A 23395-nucleotide genomic window follows, 5' to 3' on the forward strand; every position below is an offset into this window, starting at 1 on the left:
ACAGTGGAAAAGGCAGGCAGGCAGGACGCCAGCCCCGCCCTGCGCGCGTCCTTCCCCGAGGCTGGACCTCCGCGTGCTGCTCAAGGGCGAGAGCCACCACGGGCGGCGCCTCCGAAGGCAGCTGAGTGTGCCGCGTTCCTTGACGCCAAAATCATCACACACCACAGCCCTCGCGTTCCATGCCAGCTACGTCTTCATCGGTGGTCACAGAACAGGCTCCGCCCCAGGGCCCGGAGGCACTGCCAGGGACATGGGTCTCCCGGTCTGAGGCTGCTTTTCTCCTGCCGTGAACAGCCCGGTCACCACCGTCACAGCCAACGTAGCACAGACACTGGAACCCAGCAGGACCCTGGGGACTAAGCATGCACACCAGCAAGGGCATAGGGGCAGAGTCCCCACGCCACAGCCTGTAGAAGGATGGCTGTCACCTGGGCCTGCCATGGACACTGGCCCTTCTCAGCCCTTCCTCGCCCACAGGACACTGGCGAGGTGCCTGACACCGGGACACAGCCGTCCCGGAGCGCGGTCTTCAGGCGAGGACAGCCCGGAGCGTGCTGGAAAGTGGGGTCTGAGCAAAGCCGCGTGCGAGCCCGAACAGGCGGCGCGGCCGACGCCACCGTCACGGCTGGACAGTAACGGTCATCCACGTCCGCTGACCTGGCTGCAGCGCTCCCCTTGTGTTTCGTGGATGAGGATCGTGACACAGCTGCTCCCCCTGGTGGCCTCCCCGTGCCAGCCCAGCGCGGGCAACTCCCGCGCAGGCCGGGCCCCTGACCACACCCCCAGGTCCCGCCAGCCACGCAGCGCTGCAGTCTCCCTGCGTCCCCTGCTCCTGCCCAGGCTTGGCCAGGTGCGTGGTCCAGGACGCCACCTCCTCCGGTCAGTGTGGCTCTGCACACCCACGTCGCCATCTGTCCTCGTAGATCACCTGCTGCATCCGCTGTGTCTGTGCGTAGCCTGAGGACACACAACACTCGCGTGGACAGACTGCAGACACGGTGCGCGCCTCGTCAGAGCTGACGACCGCGACACGGCAGGGTGGGCGTTGGTGCCGCGCGCGCGTGACGGGCCAGCTTCCATGAACGGTGGCTACAGCGTCTGCTTGTGACGGGAGAAACTGTGCAGCAGGCTCCCCAGGAGACAGGGACAGACGGGAGGGCACCCAGGGGACAGGACAGGTTCTTAGAGGAAGCCACCTGGGTGACAGGGCACGTTCTGAGGGGAAGACACCCGGGAGATGGGACAGGTTCTTGCAGGGGAGGACACCCAGGTGACAGGACCCATTCTGAGGTGAACACCCAGGTGAGAGGACACGTTTGGAGGGGAGGACACCCAGGTGACGGGACAGATTCTGTCAGGGGCGAACACCCAGGTGACGGAACACGTTCTGAGGGGAGGACGGTGCTGACGGCGTCTGAACATCAGGGAGAAGAGGAGGAGCTGTCTGAGGACGCAGATCGCGCCAGAACACCTATTTATTTCTATTTAATGCCTAGGAAAAGCAGGCCGTGGTCAGCAACTCGGAGTTAGGTTTACCATAATTGGAGTCCGTTAAGTTTAAAATATAACAAATGACGTATATTTATCGTGAAGTATTTTTATACCTAAGAGCCCTGGGCTTAAGTTTCGAGACAGATGAAAAGTGCAGTGGGGGCGACGCGCGGGGACGATGCCGCTGGGGCTGCTGGCACCGCTTCCTGTCTGCACTGCCCCGTCTCTAGGCCCCAGTGGCCGAGAGCTCCAGGAAGGCCACTGTGTCCGTCTGACCCGCGGAGTGGACACAGAGCCAGCAGGCAGAGGCACACACTCCAACACCCTGGGCTGGCAGTCACCCGGTTCGCTGGATAAAGTTAATGGCACAGGCCGCGCTATCCGGCCCTTCACAGAAAGGCCCTCGAGGACCCAGTTTGGCCCATTTCCTCCTGGAATTTATACACAAGCTGGCTACCCCACCCCTTCTTACAGCACACGCCACACAGGGACACCTTATTGTCACCTGTTCAGGTTGACAGTTCAGCCGTACTGTGAAAATGACCAACACTGACCCTGAAAAGCTTCCCTCCACTGACCACTGCACACTCGGTGAAACCTGGCGGTCAGGGCCATGGCCTCCATGGGCGCCTGGAGGACGTGGCCTGGGCATGCCAGGCAGTGGTCTCCGCGCTCAGAGATGCTTTAGTTAACTCTCTCTCTTCTTTTAGACTCTTGAAAAACCGAACCAAGCCAAACAACAGAGGAAACCCGCACACCTTAAAAGAAACTTGAAAGGGACCATATGCTACTAGTTTGTACTAAGTTTTTTTCAGGAAAGGGAAATAAATTTATACATGCAATATATTTTTGCGCTGTTTTATTAGTGTTGGAAGTGCTGAGTGTATCACTTGATCGGCGACGGGTAAGTGACGGTGACGTCAGGGGTGTCCCGACTGAGGCTAGACCCCACCACCCAGGACGTCCGTGGGCGGGTGGCCCCACTCCCCCGGCAGCAGGCGCGGCGCGGTGTCCCTGCTGGAGTTTCTGTCAACGCCCGGCTCGCAAGCCTTTAGTGAAGCGGCTCGTGTCTGTCTGCATGTCGCCCTCCTGTGCTCGCTGCTGCTAACCCTGTGTGTCAGTTGGAAAAGTGATAAATAAAGGCGTTAAACTGTGGCTCTCTTGTCCGCAGTGTGCCGTCTGTCCCAGCAGCCACACACGGGCACTAATGCCTAACACGGGACAGGCCCTGGGAGGGGCCACAGGAAGTGGCAGAGCCACAGCTCCCAGGGCCGAGAGCCTCATGTCACCTCACCCGAGAGAGCCTTTCGCTTCCTCACTTCGGCGACCACTGACCCAGCCCGGTGAGGAGCAGGTAGACGGGCATCTGCTGTGTCCAAGGCCTGGTCTAGTGCTGGTGCAGTTCTGCAGGGGGCCGGGTCTAGACCCGGGGGGACCAGACACAGACTACGCTACAGACAACCGCAGCAGCCCCAAAGGCGGCACGACGCCATCGAGTAACCGCCAACCTGAAACCTTAGCCTAGCCCCGTGAAAGTCTTCAAAAACGAAGATAAAATGCAGGTATTTTAAAACTGTAGCGAGAACTTCCACCCACGGACGTTCGTGAAATTCTCAATGCAGAAAGAAAGAGACCACAGACGGACTGTCTGAGACAGAGGAAGGAACGTGGAGCGAAGACTCAACAGTCACTGCAAACAGCGACTGTGCAGCATCGCCCGTGAGATGGCGAAACCCATCGCAGACGGAGGCAGACGGTGCACGGACTGACGTGCTGACGGCTGACGCGTGATGTCAGGTGTGGGCAGAGGGCGAAGTGCACATGAACGTGTTGTAATAACACACCAGGAGCAGGACACAGCTTCCGAACTAGTAGAAGCGAAATGCTGAATGATCGAAAGTCTGAAAACAACAGCAGCAGACGGGGAAAAAAATCACAGAATAGAACAAACAGCACAAAATAAGATGGCAGATTAAAGCTAAAGAGCATCGGTTCCATGTGCCGGAAAAGCAAGACGAAGAAACACAGAACAAGAAAGCTGACAACATTCTCAAGCCAAAGTGCTGTCAGTTTCAGAATGGCTAAAAACAGAAAGGTAAGAGCAGAAATTGAAAACAGAGAAAGGAAATGAAGACCAAGGACGGTCCTCTGGAAAGACTGATCAACCCGACCGGCTTCTGGTGGAGGGAACAGAGCCCGACCACCACTGAGAGCGGCCGGGGGGCGTGGAAGCTGGGCCGAGAAGCAGATGCCCGAGAGCAGAGTCAGCAGGGCTACTGGAAGGCAGTGCTCGTGAAGGGCACAGGGAAGACGAGGAGCAGAGAGGCCTCCAGACCACGATCAGGTTTGACCAAGCCTTGCCGGCCTATGGGGGCGCCTCTGGAGGTGGCCTGAGAAACGCGAGGCCGGGCAGGAAGGCCAGGCCCTTGGGCTCACCTGCTCGGTCGCTGGCCAGGGCCCATACGAAAGCTGAAGCGCGGCCCAAGGCCACGAGCAGCGGACGGTTATCTCTTACTTGCATTCGTTCCCCTGAATGGCAAGGTCTTGCTTGAAGGGCCACACTGCCCTCCGTCTCTGCCACAGGGACACAACTTCAAATGCTGTTAAAGCTGAATATTAAAGCAAAAAAAAAATTAAAAATTAGATAATTAGACAAATTCCTAGAGATGTATAACTTAGGAAAACTAACTCAGGAAGAAATGGAAAGCCACACAGTCCTACGATGGAGAGTAAGTAACTACCAACCCCAGTGGAAAAACCCCCAAAATCTCAGTGGCTAGACACAAAATTTCTCACTCACACTAAGTCCGACTGGGGTCAAGCAGGAATCTCTTCCAACAGAAGAGAAACAGGCTTCCTGACCTTGAGACATAGTCAGCAAAGTCGCCGAGGGAAGGGAAGCTCTCAGAGTGGCCCAGCACGCAAACGACTGTATCGGGCTTACTGTGTGTCAGGTACCGTCCTACGACTTTATAATCACTCACTCAGCCTTCACGACAATCTACAAGGCAGACACTATGATCACCCCGTTTTACAAATGCAGACATTAAGGAACAGAGAATTTAAATAACTGCCCAAAGTTAGACATTAAGTGATGTACCTAAAATACAAAATCCTAAACAAAATGTTAACAAACAAAATACAACAATGTCTATAAAGAAAAACCCTTCAATACTTAGTTGTGCTTATTGCGGAAATTTAAGGTGGTTTTTTTACATTAGCAAATCATGATAACTACATTAACAGCAAAGGAGAGAGATCACGTGGTCACTGCAAAAAAGTGTCTGATAAAATTCATCCATTCATGATGAAAAATTCTTAGCAAATTAACAATAGAAGGAACTTCTTTAACCCGATAAAAGCCGTCTACAAAAAATCTAGCACAAATTTTGTGATGAAATGGTAAAGCTCTCTATTTAATCCAGAATGAGACCAAGGTGTCCCCCCATCACCGCTTCTAATCTATACTGTACTAGAAGTACCAGTAGCATGGAAAACAAAGAGCAAAATAAAACAAACATGATGTAATAACCCAGAGCAGAAACAGAAAAGAAACTAGAAAACCCATCACTCACAGGAAACATGACCGCGTGCCTAGAAAGGCTAAAGTAACTGCAAGTAAACTATTAAAATTACTAAAATTTAACAAGATTGCTGGATCTGGATTTCCATGTAATAGCAACAAATAATCAGAAAATGAAATCCAAACAATTTTTTTAAAATATATCTTTCACAATGTCATCACAAAATAAGAAAAATCTAGGAATAACATAACAAAAGATGCACAAAACCTTGACGGAGAGAATGATAAACTAATGAGCTACACCGGAGACGACCCGGTAAGTGGACAGATAGCCGATTCATGGCTTCTAAGGCCCAATACTACCTGTGCGTCAGTTCCTCCCAAACCATCCAATGCAGTCTCAAAATCGCAGCCAGCTCTAAAATTGATGAACTGCAAAGGGTCAAAAATGGCCCAAACGTGCGGCACATGGGACGGGGGTCTCACTGTGCGGCGTGTGGGAGTCCACAGAGCCGGAGGGGGAGGCTGTGGGGAGGACAGACGCCTGGACGCATGCTCCCTTTACGGCCAGACAGTCTTGTCAACGACGACGCTGGGTAACTGCACTCGCATCTGAAAACAATGAAACTGGACCCCCAAACCCCACAACACGCACAAACATCAGTTCCACATAGAGGACAATTACTGTGACTAACCACGTTAACAAAACCCCAAAACAGACAAAACTATAAAGTCTTCTGGAAAGTATAACACAGCAGAGTATCTCCATGACCATGAACGGAGAAAGATTTTTAAAAATTAGGATATAAATTTCTTTAAGTATAAAGGAAAAGACTAATATATTGGATCGTATTAAGTTTAACATTTCTTTTAATCAAAAGACACCATTAAAAAATGAAGAAAAACCTATTGCAAATGTAATCCACAAAGTACTACTATCCGGAATTATAAATAACTCCTGCAGATAAACAGGAGACAGACTATCCAACAGGAAAATAGGGAAAAACACCTGAATAAGCACTTCACAAAAAACGAAATTCAGGAGGTCAATAAACACGCAAAAAGGTACTCAACTCCCTCGATACCTCGGGAGAAGCAAATTGAAACCACAGGCAGTATATTACAAACTTTCTAGAATGAAGACACTAAAATCTCTGACAACAGGTGCTCAAGACATGAGCCGAGAGAAGTCGTCACGTACTACAGGAGCGTTAGCTGGTCTATCCGCTCTGGAGACGATTCGAATGACCTATAGTAAAGCTACTAAGCATATGGTTAAGGAGTTCAATGAAACATGAACACAATCGGAAATAGAACAATAATAAAAAAACCAACTGGAATTTTAGAACTAAAAACATGTAATTTCTGAAATTAAAAATTCACTATATAGGCTGAACAGCAGCTAAGGCAGAAGAAAAGATCAGAAAGCTTTCCGACAGGGCAAAAGAACTGATCCCAACTGAAGCAGTGAGAACACAGGATGAAAAAAAGGCCCACGTTTCGTGACCTGTGGGGACGACATCGGTGACTAACGTAAGTGAAGCTGGGGTTCCGAGAGGAGAGGGAGACGACAGACAGACAGATGTGTAGGGAGATCGAGTCAAATAAGAAATCGGAAGAAACGGTGGCTAAAACTTTTCCAAATTTGATGAAAAATATACTCACGGATCTAAGAAATTCATTGAAATTCTAGTGAGACAAAGTAAACATGGTGATCATTTTTTACAAGCTTAAAATGCATTTAAAATCTTTTAAATAAATAAAAAATGATCTAATGACAAAAATCCCACCTGACACACACAAACGACATTCGCTAGGACACATTTTCGGGCTAAGCTACAAAAACCAGAGCTGTCAGACACAACCGTGGCCAGACAGGGAACTGGGAAGGACACCCAAAGCGCGGGGACTCCCCTCCTAGGGAGAGCCAATGCCCGACTCCCCCAGTGACAGAATCCCGGCAGCGACACACAGCATCCCCTTCCAGGCCCGCTCTTCCTTAGTCAAGTAAGCACTGTTTTAAAAACTGACTGTTTTATCGAAGAAAGCAAGTACTACATAAGCTATGAAGTGTCTAAACTAAGACTCTAATTTTATGCCCTGTTCTGACCTAATTTTCAGAAGTACACTATAAGCAAGAGACAGAGGGCTTGGGTAGATATCTTTACTGTGAGATGTTAATATCACAAAATAACATTTTTTAATGATTCTCACAACTAAAAATGTTACTTTTACTAAATCCTGAAACTTACTTGTTTCTGCTCACCACCCATGGTGCATACAGCTTGTTTTATAAAAGAATTCAATGAGAAACTCAGTTATAATTTATAAAGAGCCACTTTTTAGAACAATATATTTGTTTATTAAATAAAAATTACCTGTTACACAAAAAATTTTCTTTAATAATCATATACAGCTCTCTTTTACATTAGGCAGAAAAATACTGCATTTTCTTTATCGAGATATTTGACGAAAAATTAACGATCTCCTTGTCTCGAAATGTTAATGTGCTTTGTCTCAAAACCTATGAAGGCCTTGGATGAATCCCGTCTTTTTAGAACGTCTTAGAAAACAGCTGTGGGCCCTGAACACGTTTCCAGCCTCACGCGCTGAGATGCCTGTCCCGGGTGAAGGAGCACAAACGCGCAGGCCGCCGGCTCGAACGGCCGGGCTCCAGGGACTCCCGCTTCCCTTCCCGGCTGGCAGGGGGCCTAGCAGCCGCCCGGGCGGGTGCTGCCCTGCGGGGACAGGGACAGGGCCATGGTCTTCTTGAGCTCCTTGTAGCTCCAGTGCAGCTGCTCCACCTCGGCCCTGTGCTGTGCCCGCGCCTGGCCCAGCTCCCGCAGGAGGTGCTCGTTGGTGCTGACCAGGGAACTGGGGAGAACACAGGGCAGCGACGTGCCAGCTCTGCTGCTGTCCCCGGAGGAGGCCCTGCCCTCACCAGGCCAAGCCTGCCCATTGGCACACAGTCCTCTGGGACCCAGTATGGCCCAGCGCTCTCCCCGGCCCAGGCACCCCCTGGCCCGCACACCTGTCCCCGCGACAGATCCCCTCCTGCCTCCCACTGGCTACTACCCATCTGCCCCTGGCCCCCAGACCGGGTGGGGCTGGGCCGGACTCGCCTCTGGCCCACATCCGCCCCAGGACTGGATGGGCGAACCCGACAGTGCACAGCCGGGCTCCCCAGCGCTCCGGCCTTGTGGGGCTCACTGAGCAGACCGCCGCAGTCCACGGCCGGCAAAACGGTCCCCTTCTAGAAAAGACCCACAGACTGAACTAGTTCTAATTCCTGGTCAGGTACAAAGGACCCTCCTATAATTCGGAAATTGTAACAGTGTGATTATAAAGTCCGGGATTTTTATATCGTTAACCGCTTTTAATTTTAAAAGGAATTTTACAAAGAAGGTGATGTTGTGTTTTGCCGATTTCCGTCATCTCCAGATTGCCGTGCTCGCCCCGTCAACAATGACTCCAGCATGTTGGTAGCACCACAAAAAATGTGTGAAAGGCCACGTTTCTCCACACAAAGTGCCCCCCGTGACAAACGCCCTGTGCGAGCGGCAGCGCTGTTGGCTTGGACCACTGAAACAGCCACTGGCCGGGTGGGCGTTCAGAGTGGACAAGTCTGTGTCCTGCCTTAGAAGCTCTGCACCCCTGCCTGGTCCAGACCAAGCCCACACTGTCAATACCTCTTGTGACCGCCACAGATGGACCCGTCGCGCACAGGAAGTCACCTTGCCCTGCCCGCCACTTCCCTGCACCCACGGCTATGTCCTATTTCCCTCCCTAATCCAGTCTCGACTCGGTCCCATCTCTCAGGAGCCTCTGCCACTTGTGCCTGTGACAGGCCTGCGGGCTGTGGCCTCCAGCCCTGAAAGGTCCGGGCCTGGCTCCACCTGTGGCCAGACTGCGCCCGCATCGGCGGGAGGAGAGCATGAGAACGGGCAGAGAACGGAGGAAAGGGGACGGGTGGGGTGCTGGCCACGGAGCCGGGCTTACCCAACTGTACCCCAACAAAGCCCAGGCACAGCCCCCCCAGCTCACCCAGCAGCACGCCTCCTCCCAAGGCCAACTTCCTGTCTGCACAGCCCCCCAACTCCCAGCTCCCCCTGCACACCCACCATGGCCGGGAGTACAAGCGGGTGATCGTGCTCCCTGAGGGAACAGACACAACCGGGCCAAGGGGACGGACAGACCACAGACCCAGGGCTTTCAGGACGCCGGCCTTGATCACAGCCACCGCCAATTGTCTCCCCTGTAGCCCCCCCGCCCTCCTCCCCACCCTCCTCAACGCCCCGCCCCCCGTCACACATCACAGGTCACACCTCGCAGACGCTGCAGCACGAAGGGAGGCGCTTTTCATCAGGAAAGGGAAGCTCAGGGGGGTGCCAAGTGTGGGCCCCGATGCCAGCGGCTCCCCGGCCCGCCCCGTGCCCGGCCCGCCCCGTGCCCGGCCCGCCCCGGCACACCTGTGGCTCTCCTGCAGCATCCGCGTCAGCTCCTGGATCTTGTCGTAGTGCTCCAGGTGCTGCTTCAGCTCCCCGATCTCAGCGGAGAGCCTCTGCAAGCTGGTCTGCAGCCCTGGGAGAGTGTGGAGCGCCGTTCAGTGAGGGGCCCGCGCACGTGTGCGGAGCTGAAACGGTCCCGGAGCCGGCGCTGGACCCAGACACGGGAACAGAGACACAGCCTGGGAAGGTCGGCGTCGGCCAGCGACACGAAGACGGCAGGCGAAGCGGGCCCCGTGCCGCCCCGGCCGTTCCAGCCCAGACTCCCCCGGCTCCCTCTCTGGGCAGACGCTGCGGCCATGTGCTCCCAGATGGATGCCTGCGGGACTGCGCGCGTGTGGAGGGCAGGGTGCGGACGGGAGGGCCTGGTGTGTGTGGGGGGGCCCTCTGTGGGGCCACAGGCGTCTTCTCCACAAGCGCAGCCCCTGCCTGAGAGCCACACATCTGATGTGCCCTCTGGTCCCATGAGGATCAGTGACCGAGCACATGTTTGCATCCATCTACCTGACTCCTGCCTCTCTGGGTTTTCTTCTCGAGGGGAAAGAAATACGCTATTCATTGGCTCTCAAATCCAGAACCAGGAGCCGAGTAAATCCACACGTGGGAGCGCCACTGCACGACCCCGCGACAGCAGAGACGAGAATGCCCGCGCGGGAAGGTGACAGGCCGAGGGCTGACGACGCTGACACGGGCTCTTCTCGCAGTGAGTGTGGCAGCGGCGGCGGAGCCTCCTGTGCTCAGGCCAGCAGCCCCACTCAGTCTGTGTCCACCTGAACCCCGCTCCAGGGCGCGAGGGACAGAGCGTCGGGGGGCGGGGGCGGCACAGTGCAGCTCCCCCAGCATCCCCACGTTAGTCAACGACAAGAGGAACCAGGTGACAAGGCCAGAACCCCACCGACAACCAGGTAGTGCCAGGTGATAAGGTGGCCTCGAAGCCCCAAACACGGGACAGCCACAGCCCTGCACGGCAGCCACGCCTGCGGGGACACAGCAGCTGGCCGGCAGACCGGAGGACGGGAGCACTCCCCAGCGTCCTGTTTTCTTGGGAAATCTCTGTGGGCCAAGCAGCAACTCAGGGCTGGTACGTGGAGAGTCAGTCCCCTCTGACGAGGGGTCCAGGTCGAGCACGACAAGACATCAGAGAAAAGCTGGGGAGGGAGCAGGGCCTGGAAGTCCCCCAAAGGAGGCCACCACGCTTATCTGTGAGTCAGAAGAGCTGCCTGCCGTGCTCCTCCTGGAAACTCAGGAGGACGAATTTCACGTGACAAACAGTGGAGAAGCAGAGGTCAAACCCCACGCACGACACCGCGTGAGCACGACGTCCACGCGCAGAACAGAGCAGAGCCGCGACTGACCGTTCAAAGCGAAGCGAGGACAGAAAGGAAACGATACGGGAAACGGAAGCGGCACCTAAGTCAGAGCCGGGAAAGGCGGCCGAGGCCTGGAGAGAACGAGCCACACAGGGCAGGGTCACAAAAAACGAAGGCTGAGCCGGACGGACCAAGAGCAAGTGAACGTGACAACGACGTCTCAAAGTCACAAAAGGTAAACTGGGTAAGTTTTTAAATGAAAATTTAAAAAGACCAAACACACCTTTCCACTCGGTAGGATGGCCCAGTAAACAACGGGCAGAGGACCCGCGTGACCCCGTGGCCGCATTCACGTGACAGCGAGACAGAGACCGTACACCCTGAAGCACCTACTGTCTGGCCCTTTACGTAAGTGTTCAGACCCCTGAGAGGTCAGGATGGGGAAAGATGCTCGACCCGTCCTACTCAGTGAAATCCAGACCATCAGCCCCGGAGAAGCCTCCACGGAGAGCAGCACCAACACCTTCTCGTGCGAAAGCCCAGTGTGTGAAGCTGAAGGCCGAGTGCGCGTCTGTGGAAATGCAACACAGAACCCAAGAGACTGGAGAGAGGCAAGAAAAACGATCTGGGTCTGGAAGGAACAGGGGCCGAGAAGGATGCGCCCGCCACGGTCCGGGCCGAGCAGGAGCGCGACTGCCAGGCACACGCCGAGGGGCGCCGCAGCCATGGGCCACCCTGAGCCGCCCCCGCCCCGCCCCGCCCCGCCCCCGGGCTGCCGCGGGCCGGTGTGCAGGCCACTCCTGAGCCAAGACAACTTGCGGGACAATGTGGGTGGGCTCCAAGCCCCATTTCGCAGCAGCTGCTGGTTCTGAATTCTAGGAATAATTTAAAATGAAGTCTCCATGCAAGTGTGTGAACACTGAGATTTCGCCAAGCGGTGACGCCAGGCAGCTATCGACTCACCCGGGATCTGCAGGCTTAAGGCGGCTGAGGAGTCTGCGTTCTGTGCTTCTTTCTTCATGCTGAACAGGAGAGACTTCAAGCCACTGTTCTCCTCTGAAGATCTGTCGAGCTGTTGCCTCAAGTCGTCCTGAGGACACAGAGCCACACGCTTGCTTTACAAAGACAGGTCAAAGTCAGTCCAACGCGTACGGAGAAAATTAAATGAAACCCTGGAAAGTCAGATATCGGTTTCTTGTCACGCAACGGAATTGCTGAATCACCACGTGAACAGCAGCGTCATGTGTCCCTCGAGGATGGGGATACAGTCTGAAAAATGTGTCGTGAAGGTGATTTCGTCGTGCGCGAACATGCCGAGTGCACGGACGCACGGCACGACCGTCCTGAGTACCGCAGGCACGTGTAACGCCTGGAAGCGCCCGCGCATCCGCACGGAGGAAGGGCTCAGCATGAACACGGCGGGAATGGTGAAAAACGGCGCTGTGTGGGGCACTGGCCAGGAGCGCGGCTGGGGGTGCCCTGGGCGAGTCCGTGGGAGACTGCGGAGTGGACGTGACAGACCAGGACACAGCTGCCCGCTCCTGTAGACGGTAACACTGGACACTGAGGCTACACTGTATTCACTTACAGGTTTCTCCTTTTTTCAATAATAAATTAAGCTTAGCTAACAGTAACTTTTCAGTTTATAAACTTTCACGTTTTTTAACATTTCAACTCTTTAACAACAACACAGTTTAAGACTAAGACAAACTGCAGGCTCCACCTACACAGCGCAAATCATCCGCATCACCGTCATCCATCTCCACTTCCTGTCCTGCCCACGGGAGGATCTCAGGGGCGGTAAGGCATGCAGTTGTCACCTCCTGTGAGGGCAATGCCTTCCGGAACACGCCCTGAAGCACTGCCCGAGGCCCTTCGCGAGGAGGTGTCACTTTTCAGAAACAGGTCCATGGTGGTTCGCGTGGTCTCTTCCATCGCAGATTTGCTCGTGAGCAGATAAAGCGCCGTGAGCATTCTCTCCATTAATGAAAACCTCGGTGCTGGGGTCCCTGCTTTCAAATGTGCTAGGGAGCGGGCTGAGATCTGCTCTGGGGAAGACAGTCAGTAACGGGCATTTTCAGACCCTTGTTTCCCAGCCATCCTTGGTGACTTTCGCTCTCATTTTACACTGTGGTGACCTCACGCCTAGAAGGTGTGGCAGGAGCTGCTCAGAGGGGCCACGGGGGCTGCCAGCTCCTCCGGAGAGGAGGCCCCAAGCACGGCCTTCCACCTGGGCCCTCGCTCGCCTGGGAGGGAGTCTGGGGAGGTGGTATCTCATTGTGTTAGTTTAATTTGCATTTTCCTGATGATTAGTGATGTTGAACATCTTTTCAAATACCTGTCGGCCCTAAGTATGTTCTCTTTGGAAAAATGTTTATTCGGCCCTCTGCCCGTTTTTGAGGGTTGCTTTTTTTGCTGTGGAACTGTGAGTTCTGTATTTCCTGTGGATGTTCCCAGTTACATGGTGTGCAGATATTTTCTCCCATTTCGTAGGCTGCCTTTTCATTCTGCTGGTTTCTTTTACTGTGGGAACTTTTTGGTTTGAAATAGTCCTATCAGCTAATTTTTACCTTTGTCCTACATGATTTTGGTATCATGTCCCAAAAATCACTGCCAATTTTACGTCAAGGAGCTTTTTCCTGTTTTCTTCTAGGAGTTTTATAATTTCAAGTCTTACATTTAATCTCTCATCCGTTTCCAGTTAGTTTTTGTGTATGCTGGACAACGGGTCTGGTCATTCTTCTGCATGTGGCTCATCCAGTGTTCCCAGCACTACTGAAGAGGTGAACCCCTCCCCACTGTGAACGCCTGGTGTCCCTGTGGGAAATCAGCTGGCCGCACTGGGGTCTGCTTCCTCCTGGCTCTCCACTCCGTCCCCCTGCTGTGTCCGTTTTTACGCCAGTGCCATACGTGATGCTTTCGTGATGAAAGCTCTGTAGTGTCACTTGAAACGGGAAGTGTGACGCCAGAACTCTGTTCTTCCTCAAGGTTGCGTTCGGGTCTTTTGTGGAAAACACAGATTATAAGAAAAATAATTACACAGATTTTAGAATTGTTTTTTCTATTTCTGTGAAAAACACCCTTGGAATTTCTATCGGAACTGTGTGGACGCTGCGGGCCGATTAGGGAGGCACGGACGTTCTGACCTCGCCCTCCCAGCCTGTGGCACGGGGCGGCCACCACCTGTGTGTCATCGTGTCTCCTTCATCAGCGTCTCACGGTTCCCAGGGTGAAGCTCTTTAAACTCCTTGGTTAAATTTATTCCTAACATTTGACTCTTTTTGATGCTATCATAAATGGAATTGTTTCCTTGGGTTTCCTTTCCAGATAAACTGTTGATATAAAGTAAAGCAACTGATTTTGTTATGTTGATTTTATGCCCTGCAACCTCTGCTGAATGTGTTAGTTTTAACAGATTTTGTTTTTTTGTGGGGAACCTTCAGGTTCTTCTATGTATGTGACCATGTCATCTGCAAACACAATTTTACTTCTTTTCTGATCTGGGTGATTTTTATTTCCTTCCCTCGTCTGCTTGCTCTTGCTGGCACTCCCAGTACTTTGCTGCACAGAAGCAGTGAGACTGGGCACCCTCGCCTTGTACTGGGTCTTAGAGGAAAAGCCTTTAAGCTAACATCCCTCCCACTGATCGTGATGTTAGCTGTGGCTTTACACAAATGGCCTTTATTGTCTGAAGGAAATTTCCTTTTATTCCAATTTGTTGAGTTTCTTTTATCGTGAATGGACACTGAACTTTGTCAGGTGCTTTTACTGCATCTATTGAGATGACTATGTGGTTGTCTTTCCGTCTGTTAATGTGCTGTATTAACTTGCAATGTTGAACCAACCTTGCATTCCAGAGGAAGACCCTACTTGGTCATTGCATATAATCTTGATGCATTGTTCAACTGGGTTTGCTAATATTTTATTGAGGATTTTTACATCTGTGTTCATCAGAGATACTGGCCTATAGTTTTCTTTCTTGTGTCTCTGTCTGGCTTTGGTATCAGATGACGCTGCTTCATAAAATGAGTTTGAAAGTGTTCCCTCTATAATTTTTTCAAGAATTTAAAAGGGACCAATATTCTACCACTCTTTGACTGGTAGAACTCAGCCATGAAGCCACCTGGTCCTGGGCTTTTCTTTTTGGGGTGCTTTTCGATTACTGCTCAATCTCATTTGTTACTGGCCTGTTCAGGCATTCTTTCTTCTTGATACAGTCCTGGTAGGTGGTGTGTTTCTAGGAACTTATCCATTTCTTCGGAGTTATCCGACGTGTCCCTATGTGATCACTCAAAATGAACCCTCACGACGCTCTTTATCTCTGAGGTGTCCACTGTGATGTCGCCTCGGTCATTTCTGATTGTGGTCATCTCCCTTAGTCCGGCTTGGGGCTTGCTGGTTTGGTACACTTTCTCAAAACCCCGGCTCAGTCTTGCTGTCTTTCCGTTGTTTTCCATTCTCTGTTTTACTTCTGTTCTGATCTTTATCATTTTCCTTCCCTCTGTCAACTTTGGGTTGAGTTCGTTGCTCTTCTGCTAGTTCCTTGAGGTATAAAGTTGTTGCTAATTTGAGATCTTTCTTAATGTAGACGTTTATGCGTGATGGTCTTCCAGTGAGGTCACAAGGGACAAGGGCAGCCCTGCCCGGTCACGAGTCTTGGGCTCTGCTGCTAGGCCCAACTGTGCTGGCTCTGGCTGCCCTAAGGTGCCACCTGGTGTGGCCATTCCCTCCGGTCCCACAGGACACGCTGGGCTCTGTGGCTGGCGCAAGCAGAGCGGCAGCAAGAACTCAAGATCACCCAGTGAAGCGGAGCCCCTCTCGTCAGTGGTCTGGGGAGCCTGGATCAGGGAACATGGGGCCACAAAAAACGCCACTTGAAGCCTGGCTTCATCTTCCCTCTGTCTCTCCCACTCAGCCTCTCTCAGAAGAGCAGGCAGCTGCCCAGGAGAGGCAGAACCAGGAGAAGTGGCAATGCTACCATCTGCGAATTGCTGTTGTCATAGGGTCCGGGAGCGACGCGGTCAGGCTGGAGTCTCTGAGGGTGGCGCAAGCCTGGTGAGGAGGGGGTTTGGGATCCGGGAAGGGCGGGAGAGAGGCCGCAGGGCTGCAGCCTGACAGCGGCTGAGGGACATGCAGAGTCAAGACCGCCCCTCTTCTGTGAATCAAAAGGACGTCTGCGCCCCATCTGCAAACAAAGGGCAGTGACACAAAGGCGGGCTCACCATCTCCTTCCGAGCGTGCTCGAGATCCGACACCACCTCGTGTATCTTCAGGCTGTACTGCTGCTGCTGGTCGGCGAGGCGATTTTGCAAAGATTTGTTCTCGAGAGCCAGGTAGCTGATTTCTTCATTCACAGTTGTCGAACTGTCCTGAGTNGCTGTCAATTCTTCAACAGATGACAAAATATGTCTCGCCTGAGCTAGGAGCAAAAATCAGGTATTGTTATAGCGTTTGCACTGAAAGAATGAAGTGTGAACAAAATACGTTCGATACATTCTGAACAACACACCTCAAAAGCACTAACCGGCACGGACACTGCGAAAGGGACGTGGGCACCGCTAAAGTTACCTGCGCGCGTGCTTTTCGTGACCAGCCACGGGTGGGAGGTGAAGAGCGGCTGCTCCCCAGAGAGGCAGGCCTTAGGAGAAGGCCAGGACCGGGTGGGTCGGCCGGTGCCCTGGCAGCCGCCACGCTCTCTTCAGCAGCACTGGGCACTCCTGCTCCCGGCAGGGACCTACACGCAAACCCCGCGTGGCAGCTCCACGACTGGGGACAGAGTCAAGGGCACGGACCAGTCCCACTGCGCCGTAACAAGAGGGTGTAGTTTACAGGGTTGGCACTCATGAGCTCCAGCTTCTCAGGACACCCCAATTCCAGGAGGAGAGGCTGAGGGGCCGTAACACTCGGAGCCTCTGTTGGTGACTAGGATGGCAGATCCAGGCTGGGGCCTGGGTCTGTCAAAGAGGAGGGCTGGCAAATCCCTGCTCCCCTGGGACACTGAAAGCTGCACCCCAGGCTGAAGGAGGAAGAGAAGGCGGCACCCTGGGGACCTGGGGTCACAGCACCCTGTCTCCTACCCGGAATCTGGGTGGAGGGCTCCCCAGTGTGCTCCTGCACGAAGGCACCAGGCAGAACCTCGGCAAACCTGGCCCCGTGCGAGCTCAGACACGTGGAAAACTCGGAGGGGACGGCAGCAGCTTTGTGACCTCTCCAAATCCCCACGTGAAAACAGACACGAGAACCAACGCCTGGGAATGGCGTTTCCAATAAACCAGGCGACGAGACGCCTTCATCCCCAAGAGGCAGCAGCTGAAAAACCCAACAGTCGCAGGCCCTCATGGCCCGCCCTTCAGGGAAGCCCCCCGCCACTGTGAGGAACACTAGGGTGCTCCCCGCACACAGCGGCCAAGTGACGGCGCATGAAGAGGGTCCAGCCATGCTGCCCAGAGCAGGGACCTGTGCCTGGGTCGCACTGACCAGCTGACCGTCCCCTCCAGACTCACCTAGGAACACCTCGTTGCTGTGCAGGGACTTGCAGCCACTCCAGTACCTGTCCACCAGGTCAAGGAGCGCTTCCAGAAGTGCCACCTCCAGGGAGGCCTGCTTCCCAGGCGGCACAGCTGACTGCAATTTGGGAGATACCTGTGACAGAAACAAAACCGTGACGCTGGCTTTCACTCCTGAGACACAAAGCTTCTAACGCTGCAGTTACCACACCGATGCCCTTGTCCCACAGAGACTACACCCTGGGGCCACTCGCAAACCCACAGCGGGTGATGCATGGGATTCGCCACCCCATCCCATGAACGTGGGACTGTGGCGGGCTTATGGGAGCCTGGGTGTCCACGTCTGTGGGGCAGGGTGACATCCTACACCAGAAGCGACAGCTAAAGGAAGATACGAGTGACCTAAACCACAAGCTCACAGACACCACATGTCTGCGCCCAGTCGTCACGAAACCCACAGGCACCATTCAGGGCTACAGCTGTGGGACGCCCACAGTGGCAGCTCTTGTGGGTCCCCCTGATAGTCCGAAGCAACTCCCAGCGTGTGGATGCCCCAGAGCCAGGCTCAGCCTGCAGTGGCACAGGCACTGAGAAGGCCCACGTGGAGCGAAGCCACACGCACGCACAGCTCCCCGGTCCCGAGCGCCAGTGTGCATGGCCTAGGCAGCATAGTGGGCACCCAGCCCCATGCGCTCTTTCCCTCCCCTGGGAGAGCTGCTTTACCCAGCCTGAAAATCACTGCGCAAATGGCAACGGCTCCTGCTCTCCCGCCCGCTCCCAAGAGCTTCGGGAACACTGACCACGCGTCAGGGATCTGGAGACAGACAAGAGGACGAAAAGCTTACGTCTGGCTGCCAGGCAGTGACCAGCATTGGGGACACAGAACTGGCCCCAGGTCTCTGGGAATCAGCTGCGGGCACAAGGCCAGCCAGAGCCTGATCTCCAAGCCCGGAGCTCTTTACCGCCCGAACGTGCGGAGGGCCTTTCTACTGAGGAGCTTCTGGGACAGCCTGAGAGGCCGAGTGACAGAAGGCCTGGGCCAGGGCGAGAAAGACACTTCAGCTGAGATGCTCCTCACCCCCACCACCACGGCTTACCACACGAAAGCCCCACGAGCACGAGGACACAGTGGTGATGGACGTGTCCTTGGGCCTCCGGGGCAAGCCCACCATAGGAGTGCTGCTGTGTGGGAAGCCGTGTCCTGCGCCTGGCCAGGGTGGTGACAGCAAGGCCTGGCTGCTCACCCCACAGAGCTGGGGCTGAGGCCACCAGCCCAATAAGCTTTTGGCACAAACGCTCGGCCAGGGTGACAGGCACCAGTCACAGAGTGCAGGTCTCCAGGGTAGAGCCAGTGCGGTCAAATTCCCGCCTCCCCCAAGCAGCGCGGGTAGTGCCCGCTCCATAAGGATGGCCACCAGGAGGTCACAGCCCTGATCCGGCAGGAAGGGCGAGCTGGGCGGCACCCTGCCTGCAAAGCTGCAACCCCACAGCAAGCGTGCGAATCCACAGGCTGCACCCCCCAGGCAGACGGGAAAGGCCTGTGCACATCCCCGTCCCCCTCCCTGCCCTCCTTCAGCCCAGACGGCGAGACAGAGACAGACTGCATGTGCCGAGGGACACGGCCAGGCCCTACGCATCAGCAGGCTCTGACCGGTGACCTGAAGCAACTGGCCGGGGAGCCAGGCCGCCATGTCCGGATCCCAGTGCATGGAAACGACTTCCAGCTAAAGAGGTGACAAACACCAAAAAAAAAAAAGTGCATCCCAAAGCTGCACAGACCTCGGAACCGCGACTGACCACGACACCCACTCACCTCCCTGGCGCTGCCTGCGCGGCGGGGCCCCTGCTCCTCTGGCCACGACGCCTCCGAGCGAGACGAGTCTCTCCGGCTGCTGCCCGCAGTGCTGCTCGGCCCGCTCAGGCTCTCCCCAAGGCCGCTCGGCCACGCCCGGTCCACAGGGGCCTGGAGCCGCCCGCCAGGCAGCCTTCGCTTCCTGCACTTTTCGGCAGCAGGCAAAGGGGTTAACACGGTCTGCACTGACAAACTCGACTTCTGAGAAGATGGGCTTGAGTCCTCGCCGTCTGTGGAGCCTGTGACGGGGAGAACAGAGGCGGCGTCAGGCCGAGTAGTCTGGGCAGTGACGGGCACTGCACTTAAAAAGGTGTGTGCGTGTGAGTGTGTGTGTTGCCACCCACGGAAAATCCGTCAGTGATGAGACTGAAGTCTGAACACACCCATCACCTAGTTACTGCAGTTTTCCTGCCAGAACTACACATAAGCAAGGTGAGTCAGGTAAGTAAAAGCCTGAAATCGGGACACTAGACAGACGCCACGACGTGCTGCTACAGGAGACACCCGGGCCCCTCTTCCCGAGGACGCGGCCCCACATCTGTGGAGCCACTTCTCCAGTGGCCTTGCACCGAGCCCCGCACGGGGAGGAGGTGAGGGTCACACCTTGGCGCCCCGGGCCCTGCCCACTGTGGACCACGGCCTAGAAGGCAGGCTCTCCCTGGGCCCAGGGCCACCCTCACTGCTCCCCTCTTAAGGCCTCAGAGCCCTGGGAACCCCACTGCCTGCCCCGCATGCCCCACGGGGCTGGGCCCAGGGCCACCGTCCCGCCCAGGCCTCTGGCCCGCGTTCCCGCACTGCGCTGCCGCCCCCGTGGCTCCTTGGGCAGAGCCAGGCCCGGACTCGCCAGCAAACGGGGCCTCGTGCGCTCAGGACCGGCAGGAACAACAGCTCCGCCTGTCTGCCCAGGTCAGACACGCAGGACGCCCTCCTCCCCCAGCTCCGTCTATCACCACACTCCACCCAGTCCCTCTGCCTCCCGCTGGGACCCTCCCACCCGCCCTGCATGATCCCGTCAGTCACTCCATGCTGCTTCACCCCGGCCTGGGGACAGACACAGACCGTGCACTGCCACACCATCTCATGCTGACCTGTGACCTGTGCTTACCTTTCTTTCCACTCTGTGCCACAGCCTGTGCATGAGCCCACCCTCCAGGAACCAGCAGAGAAGCCACCCTAGGGGTCACCCCACAACAGTCGATTCTGAACGCCTTAACCCTCAAGGATGCAGCAGACAGAAAGATCGAGAAATTGTTCTGGGTCATAGAGCCTGACGAGACTTGACAATTAAATATGCTGTGAGCACCTGGACGGGACCCTGGACCACAAGGAAACGATGTTGTTGGAATACCCGGTGAGATGTGGATGCTCCATCTGTGGCAGAGTCCCTTTCCTAATCTAGGGAGTGACATGTTAGTTAGGAAAGTGTCCCTGTCCCCAGGAAACCATGCTAGAATGTTTAGGACAGGATATTCTGCTCCAAAAGGTTCCAAAAAGAACAATGTCCAGGGCAGTGTGCACACATGCGGGGACAGACACAGACACATCCACGCACATTCATGCGGACACACGTACACACAGACATGCCCTCGCATACACATGGACACACGTGCATACACGTGCGGACACATACATCCACGCATAGACATGCACACGCACGCACATCCACGCATGTAGACATATCCATGCATATACATGGACCTACGCACATGCACATACATGGGGACACGTACGTATATACGCAGACACGGGACATAGGTGCACACATGCACAGATACACACACATGTATACACACAGGCACATCCATGCATACACAGGGACACGTGCACATAAGCACGGATACGCACATACATATATACATATGCATGTGTACATGCACAGACACTGCATGCAGGTGTGCAAACACGTGTACGCATTTACCACTCCCAGAGACACGCACACATACACGGGGAGCGGCCCAGGGCCGACGTGGGCAATGCCGATGGGGTGGTCTGGATGAGACTGACGTGAAGGCTCCCTGTCCTGCTGCGGCAGCCCTTCCATGTTCACTCAGAAGTCACAGGGACTGCAGGTCACTAAAGAGGTCTAAGCCTCGAGCACATGTGTCTGTGAACAGAGATGAAATGATGGTGCGGACCAGCCTGAAAGGCCCAGGAAGGCACAAGGCTCCCACACGTCGGGAAGTTCTCTGCCTCTGCGGCCGCACACGGGCACGCAACACTGAATCAGCTCGGTACTTAACGCCTCATCTTCAACTTTTCAAATGTAGCTGCTGTCGCAGGCTGAGCCCGTGCATTTAGAGGACAGTGTGTGTGAGGACAGAACAGCACCAAAGCACCGAGAAGAGGGCTCTAAAATACGACGCGTTACAAATTTCAACCTACCGAGTTCTTTCGTAAGCACTTCAGGGAATTCCAAAAACAAGCAAGTATCATAAAGAGCATAGGAGAATTTCATAGTAACGGCAAACATGGTGAAACATGTACCTGCTTCAGGAGTCGATGGCGAGGGCATGAGATTACCTGGGTGTGGGATGAGGTGCACGTGCGGCCCCGGGGCGTGGTGAGCCCCGGGCTGGTCTCCGGGCTGCTGTCCATGGTGCTGGCCCGGAGGCCACGGCTCTGGAACGCACCCTCTGGAGCTGCCCCTTCTCTGCTCACGGCCCCTCTTCACGGAGTCCCCGCACTGGTGCTGTGCCGACTGAGGACTCAACGGATGTCTGGATTCTACTTGAGGAACATTTAAAAAGTTTTAGTTCATTAAAAGTTACATCTTAAGCTTCTGACAGTGTATGATATTAAATAAGGAAAAGGTAGCTGAGTGGGTCAATAATGCCACAGCCGCCCGTCATGAAGAGCAACAGTCACTGCGACCAGAGCTGCAGGCAGCGGCTGACACTGCCCGGCGCGTGACTCACTACCAGCTGAGGAGTCCAGACAGCCTGCTGGTTGGGCAGACGGGACCATCAGAGAAGCCGGACCCAGAGACAGACTCGGGCCAACTGAATTAACAAATGTGCCGAGGCTACTAAATGAGAAAAGTCTTTCCTACGAAGGGCAGCGGCACAACCGGTCACATAGCGTTAAGTGGGGGCCGAGCTGACTCATCTCACGCCACGCTCACAAAGCCACTGCAAGGCTGGGTCAAAGACAGAGCTCTCACAGTCCCAGACGGCCACACCTACGGGAAAGAATCTTCGTGACACGGAGCAGAAGACTGCAAGGCACAAAAAAGCAGGAATCACGTAAAAAAAAAAAAATGAACTGGACTTCACTGAAATTAAAACGTCTGCCCTTTGAAGCACTAAGAAAATGAAGAGATTCTCATCACGGGTCTTTAGGAAAATGCAAATCAAAACCGTCATGACACACTAGTACAGACCCGACGACCAGCCAGAATTAACACGGCCGACAATACCAAGAGTTGGCGAGGCGCCCGAAGAGCAGAGGTCCTCGTGCCAGCAGGTGGATCCTGGGATTTCAGCCAAAACTTACACCTCAACCTGTCACGAGCTGTCAGAGACTCATCATGGATGAAGAAATGGAGCTCGAGCCTGCGCACAGCGCCAGTGGAAAGCGAGCGCCTGGCGAGGCCCTCGAAGGAGCACGTGCAGGGCGAAGCCTGCACCGTGTCCCGGTGTGAAGCTCGCGACGTGGCAGCTGGAGCTCTCGGCGCTCCCTGCAGCTAGCACGCAGCCCCGCGGGGCGGATGTGGATGCCAGCTCCCCTAGGCGCAGGGCACGTCGCTTTCATGTCCATGAGGCACGGCACTCCCTCCCTGTCACTGTGATGGCTGAACAAGCGCTAGCACCTCACCCAACTGGACACATCGACCTCCCTTCGTGATGTTACCCGAGTTACTGACGCCTGCAGCAGGCAGGGCTTCGTGAATGGTCTGCATTTAAAGATAACTTTTCTGAAAGGCGCGCTGCGCGTCTGGGCGCCAGGCTGGGCCGCTGGCCCTCGGGGGCAGCAGCAGCAGCGCACCTTGGGGACCGTGGAAGTCGGACTCGCGCTCCTTCTGGCTGGAGCTCCCAGGAGGGTTGCTCAAGCCCCACTCGCACTCGGCAATGAGGTTCAGGACCGCCTCGTCATCCGCGTCCATGACCAGGCACTTCTTGGCTGAGGGGTCGGTACACTTGGCTCTGGAAGGACACGGTCTGCAAAGAAAAGCCGACTCAGTGCTGCGCCCAGCCGGGGCCCCAGGCCAC

At 54.9% G+C, this 23395-nt stretch overlaps 1 protein-coding gene and 1 long non-coding RNA gene across 12 annotated transcripts in view; one reads left to right on the forward strand and one right to left on the reverse strand.

The window, feature by feature from the left end:
* Nucleotides 1-23395, reverse strand: part of CEP72 (centrosomal protein 72) — a 59737-nt gene that overhangs the window by 14998 nt on the left and 21344 nt on the right. For 2 of the 11 annotated variants that reach the window (XM_039842850.1, XM_039842851.1), the window contains exons 5-11: nucleotides 23172-23344; nucleotides 21708-21914; nucleotides 19149-19426; nucleotides 17333-17471; nucleotides 16052-16248; nucleotides 11793-11919; nucleotides 9484-9595 (exon numbers count right to left, since the gene is read on the reverse strand). In XM_039842850.1, coding sequence (XP_039698784.1) covers nucleotides 9484-9595; nucleotides 11793-11919; nucleotides 16052-16248; nucleotides 17333-17471; nucleotides 19149-19426; nucleotides 21708-21914; nucleotides 23172-23344 — 1233 coding nt within the window. Of the gene's footprint in view, nucleotides 1-2333; nucleotides 2602-2785; nucleotides 4101-7164; nucleotides 7889-9483; nucleotides 9596-11792; nucleotides 11920-16051; nucleotides 16249-17332; nucleotides 17472-19148; nucleotides 19427-21707; nucleotides 21915-23171; nucleotides 23345-23395 lie in introns of those variants that run through there. The other 9 variants (XR_005648688.1, XR_005648686.1, XM_039842853.1 and 6 more) reach the window with 9 other exon arrangements.
* On the forward strand, nucleotides 1033-3435 carry LOC120586313 (uncharacterized). Its single transcript, XR_005648691.1, has 2 exons — nucleotides 1033-1336; nucleotides 1373-3435. It is a non-coding gene; the product is annotated as an uncharacterized LOC120586313 (long non-coding RNA).

Source organism: Pteropus medius, unplaced genomic scaffold (genome assembly GCF_902729225.1).
Source record: "Pteropus medius unplaced genomic scaffold, Ma_sr-lr_union100, whole genome shotgun sequence".
Lineage (NCBI taxonomy): Eukaryota > Metazoa > Chordata > Mammalia > Chiroptera > Pteropodidae > Pteropus > Pteropus medius.